The 23,566-nt window shown below is 41.9% G+C and overlaps 2 protein-coding genes and 1 pseudogene across 3 annotated transcripts; all 3 read right to left on the bottom strand.

Moving 5' to 3' along the window:
- Nucleotides 1–1,535: 1,535 nt before the first annotated feature.
- On the bottom strand, nucleotides 1,536–4,147 carry LOC311141869 (fatty acid-binding protein, liver-type-like; the record flags this gene model as incomplete). The annotated part of the gene is made up of 4 exons (XM_084177366.1): nucleotides 1,536–1,586; nucleotides 1,799–1,891; nucleotides 2,666–2,838; nucleotides 4,081–4,147. 4 exons carry the CDS (start codon nucleotides 4,145–4,147, stop codon nucleotides 1,536–1,538), a joined length of 384 nt encoding a protein of 127 aa, XP_084033492.1.
- Nucleotides 4,148–13,323: 9,176 nt separating this feature from the next.
- Nucleotides 13,324–15,014, bottom strand: LOC311141516 (fatty acid-binding protein, liver-type-like; the record flags this gene model as incomplete). The annotated part of the gene is made up of 4 exons (XM_084176865.1): nucleotides 14,877–15,014; nucleotides 13,962–14,134; nucleotides 13,483–13,575; nucleotides 13,324–13,374 (listed from the first exon to the last, which is right to left on the bottom strand). The coding sequence occupies exons 1-4, from the start codon at nucleotides 14,941–14,943 to the stop codon at nucleotides 13,324–13,326; spliced, it is 384 nt and encodes a 127-aa protein (XP_084032991.1). The 5' UTR covers nucleotides 14,944–15,014.
- Nucleotides 15,015–19,951: 4,937 nt separating this feature from the next.
- On the bottom strand, nucleotides 19,952–20,811 carry LOC311141374 (isotocin-neurophysin IT 2-like; annotated as a pseudogene). Its single transcript has 3 exons — nucleotides 20,692–20,811; nucleotides 20,237–20,441; nucleotides 19,952–20,098 (listed from the first exon to the last, which is right to left on the bottom strand). The product of its transcript is annotated as an isotocin-neurophysin IT 2-like (transcript).
- Between the last annotated feature and the right edge of the window lie 2,755 nt (nucleotides 20,812–23,566).

Below are 23,566 nucleotides of genomic sequence, written 5' to 3'. Positions count from 1 at the left end.
CCCACTGAAGTCGGTTACGACATCAAATTGCAGTCAAGTCGACGAGCACGCAGATGACCTTCCGTGAGACTGTTTAACAGTATGTGCAGAAATTATTTGGTTGTGCAAACCCAGTTTCATCAGCTGTCCGGGTGGCTTGTCTCAGACAATCCCGCAGGTGATTGTGGAGGTCCTGGGCTAGCGTAGTCTGCGGTTGTGAGGATGGTTGGACGCACTGCCAAATTCTCTAAAACGATGTTCGAGACAGCAAAAATGTTTTTGGAGTAGCAAAAATTACATGTAATTCTGTGAATTGCTCTGGTGGATATTCCTGCAGTCTGCATGCCAATTGCATGCTCCCACAACTTGAGACGTGGCGTTGACAACACCGACACATTTTTAGTGGGCTTTTATCCCCAGCACAAGATGCCCGCATAATACTCATGCTGTTTAACCAGCTTCTTGATATGCCACACCTGTCAGGTGGATGGATTATCTTGACAAATTAGAAATTCCCACTAACTGCGATGTTAACAAATTTGTGCACTGAGAAATTTGCTCATGGAAAATTTCTGGTATCTTATTTCTGCTCATGAAAACATTACGTTGCATTAATTTTGTTCAGTATAATTTATCACTTACTTTCACAGTAAACTATACTATCCAAACAACTTCACCCTGGGGATGGCAACCATGAAGGCAGGTGTGACCCACTGGCAGGCTGGGAAGATCATTATCTAAGGCCTATGCCATCCTGCAGAGAACCCACACGTCCCATCACTGAAGACCTTGAGGTAAGATATGAGTCATACACACGGGATGATATTAAAGATTAAAACGCATCTTGATGACACGATTCCTCTCTAGGCTATCCAGAGAATTGGAGTTATAGATGTTTGAGAATGTAGATACACAGCATGCAGGAGGAGGCCCTGAATAACCAACCAATAAGCATGAATGACCCTATGGCAGTAGGCGTCAAGAAACTTGCCACCGGCAGACGTAGTGACCTCACAATAGCATACACACCTTGAGCAGTTTATAGATGTCAGAGAAATCAACCCTTTGTTCCTACATCCTTGACTCAACTATACTGTCATACAATCACCCGCATATGGTGCACCTTCAGCCCCTTGTCAGCTACACTTGGGTGAAACTAGTGAAAGCCAAGTCCAAAAACACAGCTCTCATATTGCCTTAAAAAAAATTAAGACCACTTTTAAAATATGATGCAACCAATGGTTGAAGGATTCTGACCCATATTGTAACAGACTAGCTAGACATCCCAAAGCCTTCAGTTCTACACCGCCGGGCTTTAATTTTATATTAAAAGTATTAATAAAAATTGTTTCGAAAAATCCATGTCAGCATTGTGTACTCTTTAAAGGAACTTCGCTATTGTATTTAATCCCACTGAGTTCTTCACATTCTTCCAACTCAAACCTCGTCTCATTATTGCAGAAGCTCAATTTTCCCTGAAAAATGTATTTCAAATGCTGAGACCAGACCATTCCATGCCTTTCACATTTTATTAAGCCAAACAATGCAGTAGATCTTCACATTCGTTTGCTGATCCTCTTGTACTCGATGCCAGCTACAGTCATGGTCTGAAAAGAGAAATGATAATCTAGTGGATACATTTAATCATTACACTCGGTAAAGCCATGCCAGTAGAGTAGGCTTAGGATGGAATTAGAACATAGGTGGGAGCAACGGTTGAATTGCATTCATGGCAGTCAAAGAACTTGATTTGTTAATGTATAAACAAACCCTAATATAGGTGTTTAGTGATCTCCCCATCCATATGCCCCAGACTCACATTGACAATGGTGTTTGCATCTGCCAGTTCTGTGACAGATTCGATCCCCTTCAGGGAGACCTTCAGCTTGTTACCTTCCCTCGTCACCGTAGACTGGAAAAAGTAGAGAAAGGTCAAACGTTACCTCTGAAAGCAGTGGTCACCAACCACCGGCAACTGGCGTCAATTTAACAGGCCAAAGTTGAATGGCCATTGTAGTGTATTAAGATTATGACCATTCTAGTGGAACCTGAGGGGATGTTTATTTTACTTCCAAAAGAGACGTTTTTAGGGTGACGCCCCAGGGGAGACAGGTGATTGGATAGCAGAGGGAGCAACCCATATTTTTGCATACCTTATAAGTATAGGCTAGACAAAAGAGGGGTTAGAACAGACAGATTATCTTTGGACACTGTTCTCCAGCCCGGCAGGGTCTGTAAACTCATGCTGACATCTTGTGATATAAATAAAACTTATAATCAAAGTACAGCCTAAGCGGACTCTTTGACAGCAATAATTACCAGCATTGACGCGATACTACACCATATATGGAGAAAACAGATCGTATGCAGCAGGTGTTAGTTGTGAGATGGAAACAGCTATAAAGTTACAAATGTGAGCCCAGTCACTGTGGAGAGCAGATTCTCTGCCAAAGAATGTCAGTCCTCCCACAGCGCACACAAGCTGGGGAGGGAACTTGACTGCTGATGGATATTGATATACTGCAACTACTAACCCAACATCACTGGGACCTGAACTAACTAGCCATTTCACATCAGCTGAACTCAGTTAAGTTAGATACTGGCTGTACATGTAGAGAGATGGATAAATCTAGGCAGTTACTACATGGTATGAAACCTAGGCTGGGTTGTGACATGAACCACCCACCTTGACCTTCTCCCCGGTCAGTGTGTCAAGCTCCGCATCCTGGCCAATGGTGAAGCAGTTGGTGAGGACCTTTGTCCCGGTCGTGACAGTCACCTTGAAGTGGTCCCCAGTCTCCTCAATCTCAGAGATGCTCTTGATGTCTTTGCCCTTCTGGATAAGCTCATCAGAGAGACCTACATGAATGCGGCAGAGAGAGTCATGAACTGTGCTCTTTAGTACTACACAAATGTACTTAAGTGGGACATGAACTCCAAATTATAGCTCCAGAAGTGGAGCAAAAACAATGATCCAATATGGCAAACTCCCACATCAACACAATGAGAAAACGCATTCCCAGCTAGCACAACATTGTGAGAAATATAGGTTTCTAAGAGCATGGTTGTCCTATGGTCATTTTGCATACAACCTTCCCCCAACTTTCTGGCAGTGGTGCTTGGCATTGGAACATTCTCAGCACATTTAAGGAACTTAACAAGATAATGTTACTTTCTTGGCATTCCATTACTTTATCAGAACAGTTCCTGAAAGTTAAAACATTTAATTAAAAAGGTAAAGTTCTAGGAACATTCAACTAATTTGACATTGGGAATGTTCTCAAACTGTTCAGCGAACCTTAAACATTCTCCTGTGGGAATATCAGTACTTCAGCATAATGTTGTCTATAGGTTCTATTTAAAGTAATGTTCTCAGAACATAAACTTGACAGAAACCACAAAAACAGCGTTAAGACCATTATTGAAAACATAAATGCCGATCTCAGCGTTAACAGAACTCCATCCTCTCATTAGGTGTGTTGAGGTTTGTTGACTGCACCCACTAATTGGTCACACCTGATCTTAATGAGTGCTTGTTCCATATACATACGAAATTGACCCGCTTAGGAGTTTAAAAAAACCATTGCATGCAAACTCCATCCTGGTGGCACAGTGGACTAATTCCATGGATAAGGACAGAAGAGTATAGGTTTGAGTCTCAATGACACAAAAAAAAAAAAAGGGATAATTAATGCCTAAACAAAATAATTTCCATGGGTCCCATCTGTGCTTGAAGTTCAAAAACAGTTAACCCAACCTAGCAGTGTTAATAAAAGTCTACATTAAATATTCAGTTAAAGTTCATCAAAAACATACAAATTACCTGTAATTTCTCATTCTCAAAACATAAAGACATCCCAGGAAAACATAAGATGTTAACAGAACCTCCCTGCAACCTAAAACAAACATTCACAAAACAGCCTTAAGTCTATTTTCCAGTCGCAGAACATCAAAATGTGCTAGCCGGGTTTACTATTCAGAAGTAACCATTGCATCAGCAAACTTTAACCGTATTACTGATTCAGACTGAGAAAAGGACAGCTTCTGAAATTAACTCCCCAAGTCTAATCACACATGTACAAACACTACAGCAAGACTTACCAATAGCCTTCATGAAAGGCTCAAAGTTCTCATGTGTCTCCAGCTGGTATTTCCCTGAGAAAGACATGGTGACTATAAGGCAGTGAAGGTAAAGACAGCCACAGATCCCTGCTTGTCTTTATACCCTCATCTATCCAGCCCTGCAATCGTTAACTAACTAAAGGTGTCTACAATTGAGAACCCCTCCCCCTCCTATCTTCCCTGCTACTTACCTATAGGCACAGATCTAGGATCAGCTTCCCAGCCAAGGGCAACTAATCTAGATTGCAATGGTCAACTTTATTGTACTCCCCTCCTCCCTCCTCATCCTCTCTTCTTCTTCTTTGGTGGTGTGAGTGATCATTGATCTGTATTGAAAATCAAGGCCTCCTCGACTCCTGATAAGAAAGATGATAAGCAGTGTCATCATTGTAATACAAGCATATGGATCAATCAACACATTTCAAATTTAACTTGACTTTATCTCCCTATCCCCTGTGTAGAAGTTCAACTAGGCTACACCTGCACTTTAAGTTGATTGAGTTGAGAGCTGTATTTGGCTCCCCGCACTGTAAAAAAGTTGAATCAATGTACAATTGTAAGGCAACTAGCTGCTATAGGATTGTGAGTTTGCTCCATTTACATTTTTACATTTTAGTAATTTAGCAGACGCTCTTATCCAGAGCGACTTACAGTTAGTGAGTGCATACATTACTTTTTTATTTTTCATACTGGCCACACGTGGGAATCGAACCCACAACCCTCCCCTACCCTGGACGTCGCCGGGCCAATTGGATTCGAACCAGGATCTCTAGTGGCACAGCTAGCACTGCGATGCAGTGCCTTAGACCACTGCGCCACTGTACAGTTTATGAGCATTGAAATAAAAAATACAAAGTCCATTTTTTTAACATGTAGCATTTCACTATCCCTCGTTTGATGAGAACAAAGTCCACCTTTTTAACATGTAGCATTTCACTAGCCCTCGTTTGATGAGAAACCTTCACTGGCTCTACTAAAATAAAATGTGATGAGGATTTATGATAATAATAATCATTTGGGGGGTGCATATATATGTCCTGTTACACACAAGTATATAATGGAAATGTTTTTCTTGCATATCCCAACTCCTTCTGAGACACCTGCAGGGAGTGTCGTCACGGCCAGGGTCAACATGGTCCAGCACCCCTGGAGCAATTGGGGTTAAGATTTTTCACCTTGTCGGCTCTCGTATTCCAACCAGCGACCCATCAGTTATTGGCCCAACACTCTAATCGCGAGACTAACTGGCAATGACGATGATAAGCATTTAGGGCTATTTTTCATTCACAAGAATGATACTTTGACAATAACATGTTTCAAACAACATATTTCATTATAATTCTCTTTAATATATTCATTTCCTCTTTCTATGTATTACAACATAACCAATACGGAATTAAAAAGTTGTGTCCCCCCCAAAAAAGTGCAAATTATATTTGTATATATAATGGTATATATAAATGTATACAATTAAATTATATAAATGTATTATATTATATACAATTATTCATAATTTTCTTCTCAGATTTCCATATGACATAAGGATAAAGTAAACAGAAAAGTGCAAAACAGGTTTTTCGTGTTGAAAGGCACATTTGGGCAGTGGTCGTTGTAGGAGTCCGTTACTGTGTTGCTTGTTTGAGGCACATTGGTGCAATACTGGAACTTGTGCGTGTGTTACTTCAACAGGCACAACAGTGGTTATGTAAAATACTGCATGTCACTAATCCACATTTGGGAACATAGCTGAACCAACATAGAGTGTTGCCTTCCAAAGGCAAACATTACATTGTAATTCGACTCAACAAGTTTTTATACATTCAGCTCACTGTGAGCAAAGTTTGTTGAGTGAACAAACATTCAACCATTTGCTCAATTTCTTGTCCTTCTGAAGTCCACCCAACTCACAGAATAACGCTGATTAAGCAATTGGTTAAGTTGACTTTTGTACAGTGTGCACCACTTGTATTATCCTTGCTTATATCTGGCTGTATGTCAGTGTGTGCATCATGTACTATCTTTGAACTAGGGTACATACAGTAGATGTCTCTGTGTGTTCTCTGATCTATCTCATCTTTATCTGTGTGCTGAGTCTGAACCAATAAGAGCTCCTGTAGTCCTGAGAACATGGACTCTGCCTCTCCATGTTAAAGACCGGTTTAACATAGAAATACACAAAGCAGAATGGACATGGTTGAACCTTATGGAGGTTATTCAGAGAGACTTGACTTATGCATGGTATAATTAACATTAAGACATACGAGTAGACAGAATATATTCATTCTGAATTTAGTTCTATTAGGTCTATTTATGATGTCTTGCGGGAAAGGACCGAGTTTGGGAAACCTTGTGCTAAATGACTAAAATTATTATTTTTAAATATATGTTCTATTCATTCTATTTCTATGATTCTGATTAGGTTACATCAAAATTACATCAACATTATATATCTACACCAATGTAGTAATGATAAAAGGTAGCAGTAATGATAAAAGGTTTTATCTAAATGTTTATCTAAAACCAAAAGGTCACTATCCCAAGGCCAAGCTTACTGCTACTGCATAGTAGACAGAGAGAGATCCAGCTGGTGGACCAGACTTAAGGACACTGTACACAAGTTGCAGGATGTGAAAAAACTAAAAAGAAACAAATAATAGTAAAAGCTGATGCAGAAAACATTAGAAGCATATCAGTATTTCATTGCATCTAAATTACGCTCATTTTTTCATTTTTTTGTGGAACAATTGAATATATTCCCTGATTAGATGTTATACTCTATACCTCGCTATAATTACTATTATGTAACATGATGTCTATGGTTACCATGTAACATGTCGTCTATGGTTACTATGTAACATGTCATCTATGGTTACTATGTAACATGTCATCTATGGTTACTATGTAACATGTCGTCTATGGTTACTATGTCACATGTCGTCTATGTTAACTATGTAATATGATGTCTATGGTTACATGATGTCTATGGTTACTATGTAACATAATGTCTATGAGTACAATCTATTTTGGATATCATATCACAATCAGCAATTACATTTTATGTTTGTGGTTCATCATTGGACATTAAAAACTCTAAATTATCTTCTGGAGATCTGCTCAAAGGTTTGTGTGATATGAGACCAAAATAATAAAGTTGATTCAGCTGCGGGATCGGGGCACCACCAGTGCAGAGCTTGCTCAGGAATGGCAGCAGGCAGGTGTGAGTGTATCTGCACGCACAGAGAGGCGAATACTTTTGGAGGATGGCCTGGTGTCAAGAAGGGCAGCGAGGAAGCCACTTCTCTCCAGGAAAAACATCAGGGACAGACTGATATTCTGCAAAAGGTACAGTGATTGGACTGCTGAGGACTGGGGTAAAGTCATTTTCTCTGATGAAGCCCCTTTCCGATTGTTTGGGCCATCCGGAAAACACCTTGTCCGGAGAAGACGAGGTGAGCGCTACCATCAGTCCTGTGTCATGCCAACAGTAAAGCATCCTGAGACCATTCATGTGTGGGGTTGCTTCTCAGCCAAGGGAGTGGGCTCACTCACAATTTTGCCTAAGAACACAGCCATGAATAAAGAATGGTACCAACACATCCTCCGAGAGCAACTTCTCCCAACCATCCAAGAACAGTTTGGTGACGAACAACGCCTTTTCCAGCATGATGGAGCACCTTGCCATAAGGCAAAAGTGATAACTAAGTGGCTCGGGGAACAAAACATCTAAATGTTGGGTCCATGATCAGGAAACTCCCCAGACCTTAATCCCATTGAGAACTTGTGGTCAATCCTCAAGAGGCGGGTGGACAAACAAAAACCCACAATTTCTGACAAACTCCAAGCATTAATTATGCAAGAATGGGCTGCCATCAGTCAGGATGTGGCCCAGAAGTTTATTGACAGCATGCCAGGGCGGATTGCAGAGGTCTTGAAAAAGAAGGGTCAACACTGCAAATATTGACTCTTTGCATAAACTTAATGTAATTGTCAATAAAAGCCTTTGACACTTATGGAATGCTTGCAATTATACTTCAGTATACCATAGTAACATCTGACAAAAATATCTAAAAACACTGAAGCAGCAAACTTTGTGAAGACCAATACTTGGGTCATTCTCAAAACTTTTAACCATGACTGTACTTACCAGAATTAACACCTATAAAATGTATACCAAAAAGTACCATCATGATCAGGGTGCTAGACATAGCTGTACCTGAGATATGTTTCTAACTGTCCTCCTTCTGTCCCTCCCCTAATATATCCCCCCACCCAACCCGAGAAAGGCCCTTTCAACTCCCTCCCTGAATTGCACCTTCACTTTTCTAACCACCGAGAGCATGATACTCCACCTGTCCCTTACATACCACGTTTGCAATCCCGATGCCCCCCAGCCTAATACCTCAACAGCCCTGATGTGGGGAGTGAGTGTACTGCATAGTCATTATAGCCCAAACAGCCAATTTTAGTTCATAGGAGTGGTAAATACCGATAAAGAGGCAAATAACTATACTGAACAAAAATATAAACGCAACATGTAACAATTTCCCCACAAAAGGGCTTTATTACAGACATAAATACTCATTTTAATCAGTTGTCCGGCTGGCTGATCTCAGACGATCCCCCAGGTGAAGAAACCGGATGTGGAGGTCCTAGGCTGGCGTGGTTACACGTGGTCTGCGGTTAAAACGAAATTGTAGAGAAATTGACATTCAATTCTCTGGCATCAGCTCTGGTGGACATTCCTGCAGTCAGCATGCCAATTGCACGCTCCCTCAAAACTTGAGACATCTGTGGCATTGTGTTGTGTGACAAAACTGCACATTTTAGAGCGGCCTTTAATTGCCCCAGCAAGGTGCACCTGTGTAATAATAATGCTGTTTATTCAGCTTCTTGATATGCCACACCTGTCAGGTGGATGATTATTTTGGTAAAGGAGAAATGCTCAGTACATCCCTGGTAAACAAATTTGTGGAAAACATTGTAGAGAAATACATTTTGTGCGTATGGAACATTTCTGGGATCTTTTATTTCAGCTCATGAAACATGGGCCAAACACTTTACATGTTACGTTTATATTTTTGTCCATTATAGCAAGATAACAAAATGAGAGAAACGATACTGGCTAGAAAAAAAGCACTAACAGTTCTAGGTATAAAAATATAAAGGAATAAAGGCAGAACCCAACCAAGGCATTCAATATCAGCAAACCCTTAGTTGACAGTAATACCCAGAAAGAGGAAAAATAATATAGGACAGAATAGATCATGTATCTGTCAGACACAGGTAAGTACGATCCCAGGCCAACACAGCCAATGTTTTTACTTGAGGTCTCGGGGGTGTACAAATGTTTAACACAAATACTCAGTCCCAAGAATAAGTCCCAGCTGCTGGTGAGCTAGAACAAAATGGCCATCGCCGCTGTCCGTCCATCCATAGATTGTCAGTCCGATCGCTTGTCGCGTCAGTCCATCGTTGGCACATGCTACCTCACCACTGGCACAGAACAGAGCAGGGGGACACAATCGTCACTCACTCAGTTCCCTATAGACAGTCCCAGCTTTGTGCATCACAGCACTTGTTCGTTCGGCTCTGTCCTCCACCCACCCCCCTCGAGGTGGCAGTATGGCTAAGTTGCAGTCATCTAGCGGTAGCATTGCGGTCATGTGGCATGGCAGCGGCGACCTCTGTAGTAGTGGTTGTTCTCACCACCAGAAGAAAAGCTAAAGTCTTCTTCGATGAGGTTTAACGGCGGTTGGCATCCAATAAACGTTGCATTACCGCCACATACTAGACTGGATGATACCTCCTTTATTTTGCTGGGGAAAAAAATAAAAATACCCTAAATCTGACTGTACACTCAATTAAAACCCCCAACCTACTCCACTATTTTAATTATCTAGTCCTACCTCGAAAGGACACCACCACTCAACACACCCTATAACTCCTCTGACGTCAAGTCTCGTACACCCAAATACCTCTCTGCAGCTGCCACCACAACCTCAATTTTCTGCGACTTACGTTCCATCCATGTAGTACAGTTGATAACCATTGCTATAAAACGCTAAAAATCCAATCTTACTAAAGCATTTAACACTTGTTGGCCCATCCCTCTGTACTGGTACAGATCTACTACTCACCACTCCTCCAGGATCCCTACCCCTTGACCCATCTTCCTCTACTGCCTCAGCATACGACAACTTCTGCACAACTATAACACTGGAAACCTCAACCTGCCTCTCTTGCACCAGACAATTCTGATCCCCAGCCCCATGGGCACCCCTACAATTAACAAATACCACTACATTCCCCAATGCTACATATTCCTTTGTCTCATGCCCTTCTGCACACTTCTCACACCTAGGAACCTGCCTCCTACACACTGCCACATGCCCATAAGCTTGACTCCTGTAACAACGTAATGTATTCGGCACAAAAGCTTGTACAGGATAACTTATAGTATATATCCTAACATCACTTTGTCCGGCAAAGACTCATCAAAACTCAAAAGAACAGACAATTACTTCTGTTTCACCACTAACGCCACCCTGTCTGCGTCGCACCGAACAACAACCATCACAAACACCGGGAATCTTTCCCTTCCGTTGGTCAATTTTCACATTTCCCGCTACCCCAGTAATAACTCCTTTCAATGGCGACCTTTTCTTGAGAGTAAAACAATTCACATCTCTTGTCCCCACTTGTTTAACATGGAGCGCCTTCTCCCTCTGACTAGCAGAAACAATTATCAACAGACGACTTCTGGTGACCTTCACAGCACCCAACTCTGTTTCCACCCACCCTGAAACCACAAATGGATCATTCAAAAAGGCAAGGGTCCACTTTCTCCAACAATGTAATTCCTACCATCAGAGAATCATCTTTATCTTGACCCTCGGTGCAAGGGCTCCGAGAACTTTACCACACCTACCCCCTCCGATACCTTGCCCTCACTCACTTCCATTTCTCCTCTGGTTTTCGATCCGGCATACAGCTCACTCGGCTTACTTTCAACCATTCTTCTTTAACAAACCATCCTCCTTTTTCCCCGCCATTTTTAATTCAAGCTCACCCTCTTCCTCCTTCTCACTCTGACCTCCTCTCCCCTCCATTCCTCCCCCATATTCCAAGTACACTTCACCTTATAATACTACACTTCTGACATACATCTTGTTCTTGCCCTCTCAAGGGAAGCCATTTTCCTCATGGTGGTGTGCTCAGCTACCCCAGCAACCAGCAGGAACACCTACACCCAGACTGTCTGCCTCCAAAGAGCACAGTGGCGCGACCCCAGTAGAGGCATAGTTTTTGTGAAGGGGTGCTGCAGAAAAAATGGTAATTGCCCTCTGAAAAGCTAATGTGAGCTAGGAGCTCCTTTTTGTACAGGGTACATGGCTCGTTAAGGGCTTTAGGCTCAGGTGTGTGCTGACCGCCATGGAGACCAGCCAAAGGGGAGGACACTAATTAGGAAAAGCACAGCAAACCAAGGAAATGCAAAGGCAACATTAATGCATGCCAATGAAGATCAATATAGAATAAAGTTCACTGCAAACTCAAGTCATAAATACCCACAAAACAGGCTGTCTCCAATTAGGGGGGAAACAGAGGGCAACACATTGACATATCCTCTTCAGAAGAACTTTCCCTTTAGCTTAATTCAATCTAGACAGTCAATAGCCTGCTGAATTTGCAACTTCGCTTTCGTTTTGATTTCGGCACAAATGAAAAATGTGGCACCGACTTACCCATGGATTGACGTTTCAGCATTGTCTCAATGAAGAGTTCATCGTTCGACTAGCCATGTGCGACATGCACTCAATGTTACAAACCTGCTAGAGTTAGCGGCAGGCAGACGAGCAATATCCACTGTCATCGTATGGATGAAGCCTAACCTGGAATGTGATGCTAACTGAAGCTTGCTAGCTTTATAAAAGCCTGAGTAGCTTGCTTCATAGTATACCATTCTGGTGGAGAGTCAATGACCCCAACAGACAAAGGGTAGGATGTATTTAACAGAATTGTTCTATAGCTCTATGGACTTTAATGCATTAAGATTATTGCTGGTGCTGATTTCAGATCCAAGTGTCATCTCATGCTGTTGTGCCCTTGAGCAAGACATTTAGACAAGCTCCAGGGGCACTGCGGCTGATTGTGCTCCTTCCGATGTAAGTTTGTAGTCTGGTGGGAGCAGACGGTTGGTCTCTAAACCAGGGCTCCTCTTGCATGAAGGGGAACTACCATGAGATACAACACTCAAATCCAAGCCTAAATCTACCCCCCCCCCCCACCCCGGGTTAAGAGATGCAGACTGCATAAAGAAACAGGAGCCAGCGGTGGCTTATACACAGCTGAGGATGTGGAGCACAGCCAGTGAGGTCTTAGACTACCTGCAGTTTGACGAGACCACTGACTACGCATGCAAAATGGTGGATGGATGAGTGGAATTGATTAAAGGTGGTGTAAATATATCACGTCGACAGTAAACTACACCATCCGAAACACGCCGCCCTGGGGATGGCAACCATGAAGGCAGGAGTGACCCACTGGCAGGCGGTAGATGGCCTTACAGATCATGCAGCATTTGAAATGCCATCCTGCAGAGAACCCACACAACCCATCAAAGACCTGGAGGGAAGACATGAAACAGTCACAGGAGGACCTGCAAGATTAAAACGCATCTTGATGACATGATCCCTCCGATTTGCAGACCTAGATGGAGTTAAGGAGAATAACACGCAGGAGACCCTGAAAAACTAGCAAATGAGCATGAACGAACCCATGGCGGCCAGAAACTAACCGCCAGCAGAAGTAGTGACCTCACAATAGCATAGTATACACTGCATACTTTGATTTCAATTCACAGATCGTCAGAAGAATCAAGTCAAACGTCCAGGACTCCTCACAACCATACTGTAGCTGGGAAACTAGTGAAAGCAAAGTCCAAAACACAGCCACCGTATTGCCTTAACCAACTTACAATATGGGTGCATTGATTTAAAATGTAACAGACCTACTAAAGCCTTCATTTCTAAACTGCTGGGCTTGCATTTTATATTATGTATTGAATCCCACTGAGCTATCGTCACATTCTTCAACTCAAACAATGGAAACGTTGTCTCAATGCAGAATCTAAATTTTCCCTGAAGTTCTACCCATGTAAATAAAATGCTGAGACCAGACCATTCCATGCCTTTCACATTTTATTAAGCAAAACAGCACAGTAGATCAAATTCGTTTGCTGATCCTCTTGTATGCGATGCCAGCTACAGTCATGGTCTGAAAATAGAAAGAGCATCTAGTAGATACATTTAATTATTACTATATAAATGAACCCTAAAATAGTGTAGTTTAGTGAACCCCCCCAGCCATATGTCCCAGACTCACGTTGACGATGGTGTTTGGATCTGCCAGTTCTGTGACCGATTCGATCCCCTTCAGGGAGACCTTCAGCTTGTTACCTTCTCTCATCACCATAGACTGGAAAACAGTAGAGGTCAAATGTTAAATCTGAAAGCAGTGGTCACCAACCACGATCAACTAGGCCCAATTTAACAGGGCCTAATTTGGACGTGTGCTAGTTGGTTATGCGATGTAAACTGATAAAGTTAAAATTGTGAGCCCAGTCACTCTGGAGAGCAGAGTCTCTGCCAAAGAACGTCAGGGGAAGGGAACTTGACTGCTGTTGGATGTGGATATACTGCAACTACTAACCCAACATCACTGGGACCTGAAGTAACTTATCATCGTCATCTCACATCAGCTGAACTCAGTTTAGTTAGATACTGGCTGTATTTGTAGGGAGATGGATAGATCTAGGCTACATGTAAGAATCTCATGGTTGGGTTGCAACATGCGCCACCCACCTTGACTTTCTCCCCGGTCAGAGTCTCGAGCTCTGCCTCCTGGCCAATGGTGAAGCAGTTGGTGAGGACCTTTGTCCCCGTGGTGACAGTCACCTTGAAGTGGTCCCCAGTCTCCTCAATCTCAGAGATGCTCTTGATGTCTTTGCCCTTCTGAATAAGCTCATCAGTGAGACCTACATGTATGAGGGAGAGTCATGAACTGTGCTCTTTAGTACTACAAAAAATTGGTAAAGTGGGACATGAACACTGAATTATTACTACTTCAGCAAAACGCAATATAATATGGCAATAAAATATACTGAATGCAAACATTGAATGCATTTCCAGCTAGCAACTAACGTTCTGAGAACCATATGTTCCGTAGAGCGTGGTTGTCTGACTATTTTGCATACAACCTTCCCACAACTTTCTGGCAGTGGTGCAGGAGAGTTGCCTGGCTTTAGAACATTCAGCACATTTAAGGAACTCGACAAAAAAAGTGTTATTTTCTTGACATTACTTTATCAGAACATTTCCTGAAAGTTCAAACCTTTAATTTAAGGTAATGTTCAGTTCATTTGACATTGGGAATGTTCTCAAATTGTTCAGCAAAGCTTAAAATTCTCCTGTGGGAATTTCAGTACCTCAATATAATGTTCTTTGTACGTTCTTGGTTCTATTTAAAGTAATGTTCTCAAAACATTAAAAGCCTCCCAACAAAACTCAGGGAACCATAGTAACAATGTTCTCAAACTCCCTGTAACCTAAAAAAAAATATAGAAAAAATCTAAGGTGCTAGCTGAGTTTGTTACTCAGGAGTAACCGCTGTATCAGCAGTCACCATTGAACATCATTACTGAAAGGACTACAACTTCTGAAATTAACACCCCAAGTCTAATCACATCACAAATGTACAAACACAATAGCAAGACTTACCAATAGCCTTCATGAAAGGCTCAAAGTTCTCATGTGTCTCCAGCTGGTATTTCCCTGAGAAAGACATGGTGACTATAAGGCAGCGAAGGTAAAGACAGCCACAGCTCCCTGCTTGTCTTTATACCCTCATCTATCCAGCCCTGCAATCGTTAACTAACTAAAGGTGTCTACAATTGAGAACCCCTCCCCCTCCTATCTTCCCTGCTACTTACCTATAGGCACAGATCTAGGATCAGCATCCCAGCCAAGGGCAACTAATCTAGATTGCAATGGTCAACTTTATTGTACTCCCCTCCTCCCCGTTATCTATTCTTCTTCTTTGGCGGTGTGATTGATCATTGATCTGTATTGAAAATCAAGGCCTCCTCGACTCCTGATAAGAAAGATGATAAGCAGTGTCATCATTGTAATACAAGCGTATGGATCAATCAACACATTTCAAAATAAACTTGACTTTATCTCCCTATCCACCTGTGTAGAAGTTCAACTAGGCTACACCTGCACTTTGAGTTGATTGAGTTGAAAGCTTGGCTCCCTGCACTGTAAAAAAGTTTAATCAATGTACAATTGTAAGGCAACCAGCTGCTATAGGGTTGTAAGTTATCTCCACATTTGGGAATATAGCTGAACCAATATACAGCGTTGCCTTCCAAAGGCAAACATGAAATTGTAATTAGACTCAACAAGTTTTTATACATTCAGTTCACTGTGAGCAAAGTTTGTTGAGTGAACAAACGTTCACCCATTAGCTACATTTCTTGTCCTTCTGAAGTCCACCCAACTCACAGAATAACGCTGCTTAAGCAATTGGTTAAGTTGGGTTTTTTACAGTGTGCACCATTTGTATTGTCCTTGCATGTCAGTGTGTGCATCATGTACTATCTTTAAATTATACAATGGGTGGGTCTAATCCTGAATTGGTTAAAACCGCATTCCAGCCGGTGTCTATTCCACAAGTTACCAGCAGCTAAATCTATGATGTTAAAATGCCTATTTACTCTTTTCCATTTGACTGCGCAATCCACTGTCTCATCAGCCCAGCCAGGCAATTTATAAACTTGATCTCCACTATAAAAAGCATCTAGACATTATCTCACATTTCTTTTAGACTAACATTTAGTTTTCAACAGCGGAGATATGTGAGCTCCTGAGTGGCGCAGTGGTCTAAGGCACTGCATCGCAGTGCTAACTGTGCCAGTAGAGATCCTGGTTCGAATCCAGGCTTTGTCGCAGCCGGCCGCGACCGGGAGACTCATGGGCGGCGCACAATTCGTCCAGGGTACGGGAGGGAATGGCCGGCAGGGATGTAGCTCAGTTGATAGAGCATGGCGTTTGCAACGGCAGGGTTGTGGGTTCGATTCCCACGGGGGGCCAGTATAAAAAAAAATATATTCACTAACTGTAAGTCGCTCTGGATAAGAGTGTCTGGTAAATATGTATAAACCTTGCTGTCTGTCTCTGCAACATTGTTTCATTATTCAAATTCGATCTCAAGCTGTCCCATAGTAATGAACGTGTCGGAATGAGACAGGCAGGCAGCTTTTCTCAGCCAGTCGAAATCATGAATCAGCTGGCATCATTTTTATGGATATATACAAAGAAATGTCCATTGAAAAAAGGTAAAACAAAACGAAGTGCAGCTAGTTTGCAGTCTTTCCAGCTTCAGTTTGAAGTGATTGTGTTAGCTGTGTTGTTGGCTAGCTCCTCTGAACGACAGTGTCCTGACGAGAGTGCACATTTTCTATGCCAGGCAAAATCGCGCCTCATTAGCTCATTGTTATGGATGCATCCAAATAAATAAATAAAACAGTTTAAACAAATGCAAATGCAGCTACTTTTGTTATTCTGGTTGCACTGTTTGACGTGACTGTAAATTAGCCGTAGTTAGCTAGCTAGCAAGCAAGGGATAAGAACGTTGCTAGCCAGTATGGCAATGGAACATTTAGAGCGAATGACTGGGTTCGCGCCCATAGATACAGAACAAAAAGTCTGGGTCGCATCTCTGGCAACCAAATCGATAGAATGAACGACCAGCCGGCTTGGGTAGCAACCCTAGGTTTGTGTCGGGACTATATATTGTGGAAGGATGAAATAGTATGAATAAATTCATCAAAATATAGTTTTTAATGAAAATATGTCAATCATTATTTGAATATGTTGGTAACCTGTTGAATAAAAGTGATAATGCCCTTGAAGCCGGTGTTTGGAGGATATATTGGCATGGTTTGCCCGCACTCGACTTCGTCTCGGGCCTAACAACACCTGTGCCAATATATCCTCCAAACACCGGGTTCTCGGGCATTATCACTTAAATAGGGTAAATGTCTCTGTGTGTTCTCTGATCTATCTCATCTTTATCTGTGTGCTGAGTCTGAACCAATAAGAGCTCCTGTAGTCCTGAGAACATGGACTCTGCCTCTCCATGTTAAAGACCGGTTTAACATAGAAATACACAAAGCAGAATGGACATGGTTGAACCTTCTTGAGGTTATTCAGAGAGAATTGACTAATGCATGGCATAATTAACATTAAGACACAAGTAGAAATAATATATTAATTCTGAAGTCTATAGTCTATTTATGATGTCTTGTGGCATGTATGTGTCACGTCCCTTTGGGTTTTTGGCTGGTATACGTTACAAGAGCGTTTTGACACACTAATTTTAAGTCGCTCTAGATAAGAGCATCTGCTAAATCACTAAAATGTACAAATGTAAACATATGTTCTATAAATTATATTTCTATGATTCTGACCAGGTTACATCAAGATTACATCAATATTAGATATCTACACCAATGTAGTAATGATAAAAGGTAGTAGTAATTATAAAAGGTTTTATCTAGGTTTTTATATCAAACTAAAGGTCACTGTCCCAGGCTAACTGCTACTGCATAGTAGACAGAGAGAGATCCAGCTGCTGGACTAGACTTAAGGACACTTTACACCAGTTGCAGGATGTAGTGCAGAATGTAAAAAAAACCTCAAATAAACAAACAAATAATAGTAAAAGCTGATTCACAAAACATTAAAGCATATCAGTATTTCATTGTATCTAAATTATGCTCATTGTTTCCTATTTTTTTTGGTGGAACATTTGAATATATTCCCTGATTAGATGTTATACTCTATTTTTTATTTTTATTTCACCTTTATTTAACCAGGTAAGCCAGTTGAGTACAAGTTCTCATTATAACTGCAACCTGGCCAAGATAAAGCAAAGCAGTGCGATAAAAACAACAACACAGAGTTACATATGGGGTAAAACAAAACACAAAGTCAAAAAATACAACAGAAAACATATATACAGTGTGTGCAAATGTAGCAAGTTATGGAGGTAAGGCAATAAATAGGCTATAGTGCAAAATAATTACAATTAGTATTAACACTGGAATGATAGATGTGCAAGAGATGATGTGCAAATAGAGATACTGGGGTGCAAATGAGAAAAATAAATAACAATACAGGGATGAGGTAGTTGGGTGGGCTAATTTCAGATGGGCTGTGTACAGGTGCAGTGATCGGTAAGGTGCTCTGACAACTGAGGCTTAAAGTTAGTGAGGGAGATAAGAGTCTCCAGCTTCAGAGATTTTTGCAATTCGTTCCAGTCATTGGCAGCAGAGAACTGGAAGGAATGGCGGCCAAAGGAGGTGTTGGCTTTGGGGATGACCAGTGAGAAATACCTGCTGGAGCGCATACTACGGGTGGGTGTTGCTATGGTGACCAATGAGCTAAGATAAGGCGGGGATTTGCCTAGCAGTGATTTAAAGTGTCCTATACCTTTATAGAATTACATGATTACTAATTATGTAACATGATGTCTATGGTTACTATGTAACGTGATGTCTATGGTTACTATGTAACATGATGTCTATGGTTACTATGTAGCATGATGGGTGCATTCGTAAATTCACTCTGGCTATCTACTCCGATTTCAGAGCACTCTCGTCTGACTGTGCCAGAGCACAGAATGAATTTTCGAACGCTCAACACCCGCTGAACATGACCGATGCCAGTAAATGTCGGCAAATAAACTTATTTCAGTTGTTGCCAGCAGCAAATTTACAGTCACTAACGCTCTGGATAACATGAAAACAGCCTAACCAGCTCTGCTAGGGCGAGTAAAATGGTCAGAGTGAGGTGTTCTCTCATTTGTGTCTGGAAGTAGCTAGCAAGCTAGCCGACTTTAGCCAGTTAGCTTGGGTGCTTGACTGCCATTGTGAGGTCAGAACGCTCTGATCAACCCTACTCTTCGGCCAGAGCGTCCAGTGTGCACTCTAAACGCTCTGAATTTACGAATGACCCAGAGTGCACTCTGACACACTGGAGGCAATTTACGAACGCACCTGATGCCTATGGTTACAACCTATTTTGGATATCATATCACAATCAGCAATTACATTTTATGTTTATGGTTCATCATTGGACATTAAAAACTCTAAATTACCTTCTGGAGATCCGCTCAAAATGTTTGTGTGATATGAGACCAAAATAATGACAGCCAGTGAGGGAGAGTAAAGTCCACTGAATTAAAACTAGTAGAACAGACACGTTGCTTTTAAAAGCACAGGCCTAAACACTGAGCCTAATGTTACAGTAAATATGATAACTATATGACGCACAGTACTTAGCCACTCATTTCATGTTTCAGATGTAGTCATTGCACAACTGGTAATTGTTTGAGTTAGATGAGAGAGAAAAAGACATACACCACGCATACTATCACAAGCTTTATTAACATACACATTTGGACTCTTTACACGTGTAATAATTATTACAGCTATTTCTATACATACAGTACATTGCTACAATATTTAAGTATGCAATATAAAGGCAATCTACAGAGGAGTGCTCAGGGTCCTAACTAAGAATTTAACTCTAGTGTTTGATAATACATTAAATGTTAAATTCTTAGCTAGGTCCCATCCAGTGAGGTTGCCAATATACTGAAGAAGGAGGCCAGTAAATGGGTGGGTGAAATAGGTGGGTTGTAAAATGAACTACAACTAGGTAACTTTGAACTACAAATCCTATCAACCTATCTCTCAAGTGATTGGAAACCTGGTGTCACTTGCAGCTCATTGGTGGACTTGATGAGGAGGGGTGTGGCAAGCCAAGTGCAGGAGCCTGAGGATTACGTCACCAGAGTCGTTGCCCTCTGATTGGCTGATTTGATTGTCGGCCTTCCTCCTCGGCCAGACAAGATCGGTCCACACTGCAGCCCTCTGAGATACAAAATAAAGGATGGAGCAGGATACACAAGTCAGAAAGCACAGAATTGTATCCACCACTCTATTAGAACAATTTCAGTGGTATATAACCACAAGAATCATCACAGAAATATAGGATTGATGTGCCCTCACCTGAGTCACAGCAGACTCCCGGTGCAGCGCAGCGTCCTGTATCAGATCCACAGGGTCTCCCTCCTGCCTGGCAGGGGGTGGGCAGGTAGTTCTCCTCCATGCAGCGTGCCGTCTCTGGGGAGCCCATCCAGCAGCCCAGCCCTTCCCCACAGCAGATACTGGGGCCAAAGCAGCGGCCCTAAGCCCCTGGTCCACATGTCATGCACTTCAGGGGGAGAGAAGGGACAGTCGGGTATGAGGTTGTTCCATCATTCCAAAAAAATAGATTCTTATCAACATTCTTGCTCCCTTTTACATGAAGATAACGGTTCATTGTCAAATCTCAGAATTCAGTGCTTTTACAGAGCCCCACTTTGCTCCTACTCATCTTGATGCATCTCTAAGACAAATCATAGCTGTTATTTACACATTATATTTAAATAGTCTAGACATAGACAGATTCAGTTGCGGCTCACCTTGCGCTGTGGAGCGTCCATTATGGACCTCTTGCCCCCGATGGGACAGTTGGAGATGTAGCAGGCTGAACAGACAGACAGGGTGTAAAGTAGACACACGGACACGGCGGCTCCAGTCATCTCTACTGAGAGAATGATAGATGAGGAATAGAAAGAGCGAAAGGGATGAGAAGGACACAGACATTGACGGAGAAGAGTCCCAATATTATGTCTAACATTCCCCTTACACTGTCAAATGGAAATATCGTACAAATCTGAAACACTGATATATAATCCATGGATGAGCAACTTTGATTGGGGTCGGGGGCCACAAAAATTGTAAGTCATGAGAGGCCGCAGTTGCTGGCGGGTCTGCATACCAACATCATTGCCCTTGACATAAAGGGGTTGAATACTTGACTCAAGACATTTCAGCATTTCAAAAAACAATTCCACTTTAACATAATATGGTATTGTGTATACAGTGGGGAGAACAAGTATTTGATACACTGCCAATTTTGCAGGTTTTCCTACTTACAAAGCATGTAGAGGTCTGTAATTTGTATCATAGCTACACTTCAACTGTGAGAGACGGAAACTAAAACAAAAATCCAGAAAATCACATTGTATGATTTTTAAGTAATTAATTTGATTAATAAGTCTCCCATTTGATACATCAGAAAAGCAGAACTTAATATTTGGAACAGAAACCTTTGTTTGCAATTACAGAGATCATACGTTTCCTGTAGGTCTTGACCAGGTTTGCACACACTGCAGCAGGGATTTCGGCCCACTACTCCATACAGACCTTCTCCAGATCCTTCAGGTTTCGGGGCTGTCGCTGGGCAACACGGACTTTCAGCTCCCTCCAAAGATTTTCTATTGGGTTCAGGTCTGGAGACTGGCTAGGCCACTCCAGGACCTTGAGATGCTTCTTACGGAGCCACTCCTTAGTTGCCCTGGCTGTGTGTTTCGGGTCGTTGTCATGCTGGAAGACCCAGCCACGACCCATCTTCAATGCTCTTACTGAGGGAAGGAGGTTGTTGGCCAAGATACATGGCCCCATCCATCCTCCCCTCAATACGGTGCAGTCGTCCTGTCCCCTTTGCAGAAAAGCATCCCCAAAGAATGATGTTTTCACCTCCATGCTTCACGTTTGGGATGGTGTTCTTGGGGTTGTACTCATCCTTCTTCTTCCTCCAAATACGGCGAGTGGAGTTTAGACCAAAAAGCTCTATTTTTGTCTCATCAGACCACATGACCTTCTCCCATTCCTCCTCTGGATCATCCAGATGGTCATTGGCAAACTTCAGATGGGCCTGGACATGCGCTGGCTTGAGCAGGGGGACCTTGCGTGCGCTGCAGGATTTTAATCCATGACGGCGTAGTGTGTTACTAATGGTTTTCTTTGAGACTGTGGTCCCAGCTCTCTTCAGGTCATTGACCAGGTCCTGCCGTGTAGTTCTGGGCTGATCCCTCATCTTCCTCATGATCATTGATGCCCCACGAGGTGAGATCTTGCATGGAGCCCCAGACCGAGGTTGATTGACCGTCATCTTGAACTTCTTCCATTTTCTAATAATTGAGCCAACAGTTGTTGCCTTCTCACCAAGCTGCTTGCCTATTGTCCTGTAGGCCATCCTAGCGTTGTGCAGGTCTACAATTTTATCCCTAATGTCATTACACAGCTCTCTGGTCTTGGCCATTGTGGAGAGGTTGGAGTCTGTTTGATTGAGTGTGTGGACAGGTGTCTTTTATACAGATAACAAGTTCAAACAGGTGCAGTTAATACAGGTAATGAGTGGAGAACAGGAGGGCTTCTTAAAGAAAACTAGCAGGTCTGTGAGAGCTGGAATTCTTACTGGTTGGTAGGTGATCAAATACTTATGTCATGCAATAAAATGCAAATTAATTACTTTAAAAAATCATACAATGTGATTTTCTGGATTTTTGTTTTAGATTCCGTCTCTCACAGTTGAAGTGTAGCTATGATAAAAAATTACAGACCTCTACATGCTTTGTAAGTAGGAAAACCTGCAAAATTGTCAGTGTATCAAATACTTGTTCTTCCCACTGTATGTAGCGAGGTTCGTTCTGCGTTGTGTACTTTTAATTAGGACACTGCCACAACTGGAATTCTGATGGTTGGATAATTTTTATTCCACCTGCACACGAAGAGACAACACACAATATGTTAGCCCTTGGTGCAGTCACAGCTCTCGGGCACCTGCGAGAGCACATAGAAACTCACTCAAACACTGCCCCAAATACTCCCGAGTTACAATAGGTACCCTAATTAGCGAGCTTGGTGAAAGTTGTTAACATAAATCTTTATATTGTCCACATTGTAACAAAACATATAGTTGCATAACAGCACTTTGTGTAACTTTACCACATTTTTTATATTGACAAATTACGGCACCAAGGACAACGTACCTTGCTAGTTGAAGGTCAGGCAAAAGAGAACAATAAGAGGGTACGTAAATACAGATAACCCGTGATGGACCAAACCAAAATATACAAAACTTTTACAATTAGGTGTATTTACAATATAGATATATAAAAATGTTTGTACACCAAAAAATTACATTAGCTATGCAGCTGTAATTAAATAAAGAAACCACATTGAATTGGTCCCCTCTTGACCTGGCCTACTTGAACTGTCCTTGTGTGCAACTTGGTGCATAATCTAGGGGAACATCATCACACTACTACATATAGGCCAGTGACAAAAAATCTCAATTTTATCAATTTTGAATTCAGGTTGTAACACAAATGTGGAATAAGTCAACGGGTATATATACTTCCTGAAGGCACTTCTCTTTTAGCCAGGTAAAGACTGATCTGCTTAGCCATTATTATTACTATTATTAGCGGCTATACGTATTTCACCACT

The sequence above is a fragment of the Coregonus lavaretus genome (genome assembly GCF_964263955.1).
Source record: "Coregonus lavaretus genome assembly, chromosome: 14".
Lineage (NCBI taxonomy): Eukaryota > Metazoa > Chordata > Actinopteri > Salmoniformes > Salmonidae > Coregonus > Coregonus lavaretus.
The sequence above is the reverse complement of the archived record's forward strand: the minus strand, read 5'-3'. Positions and strand labels throughout refer to the sequence as shown.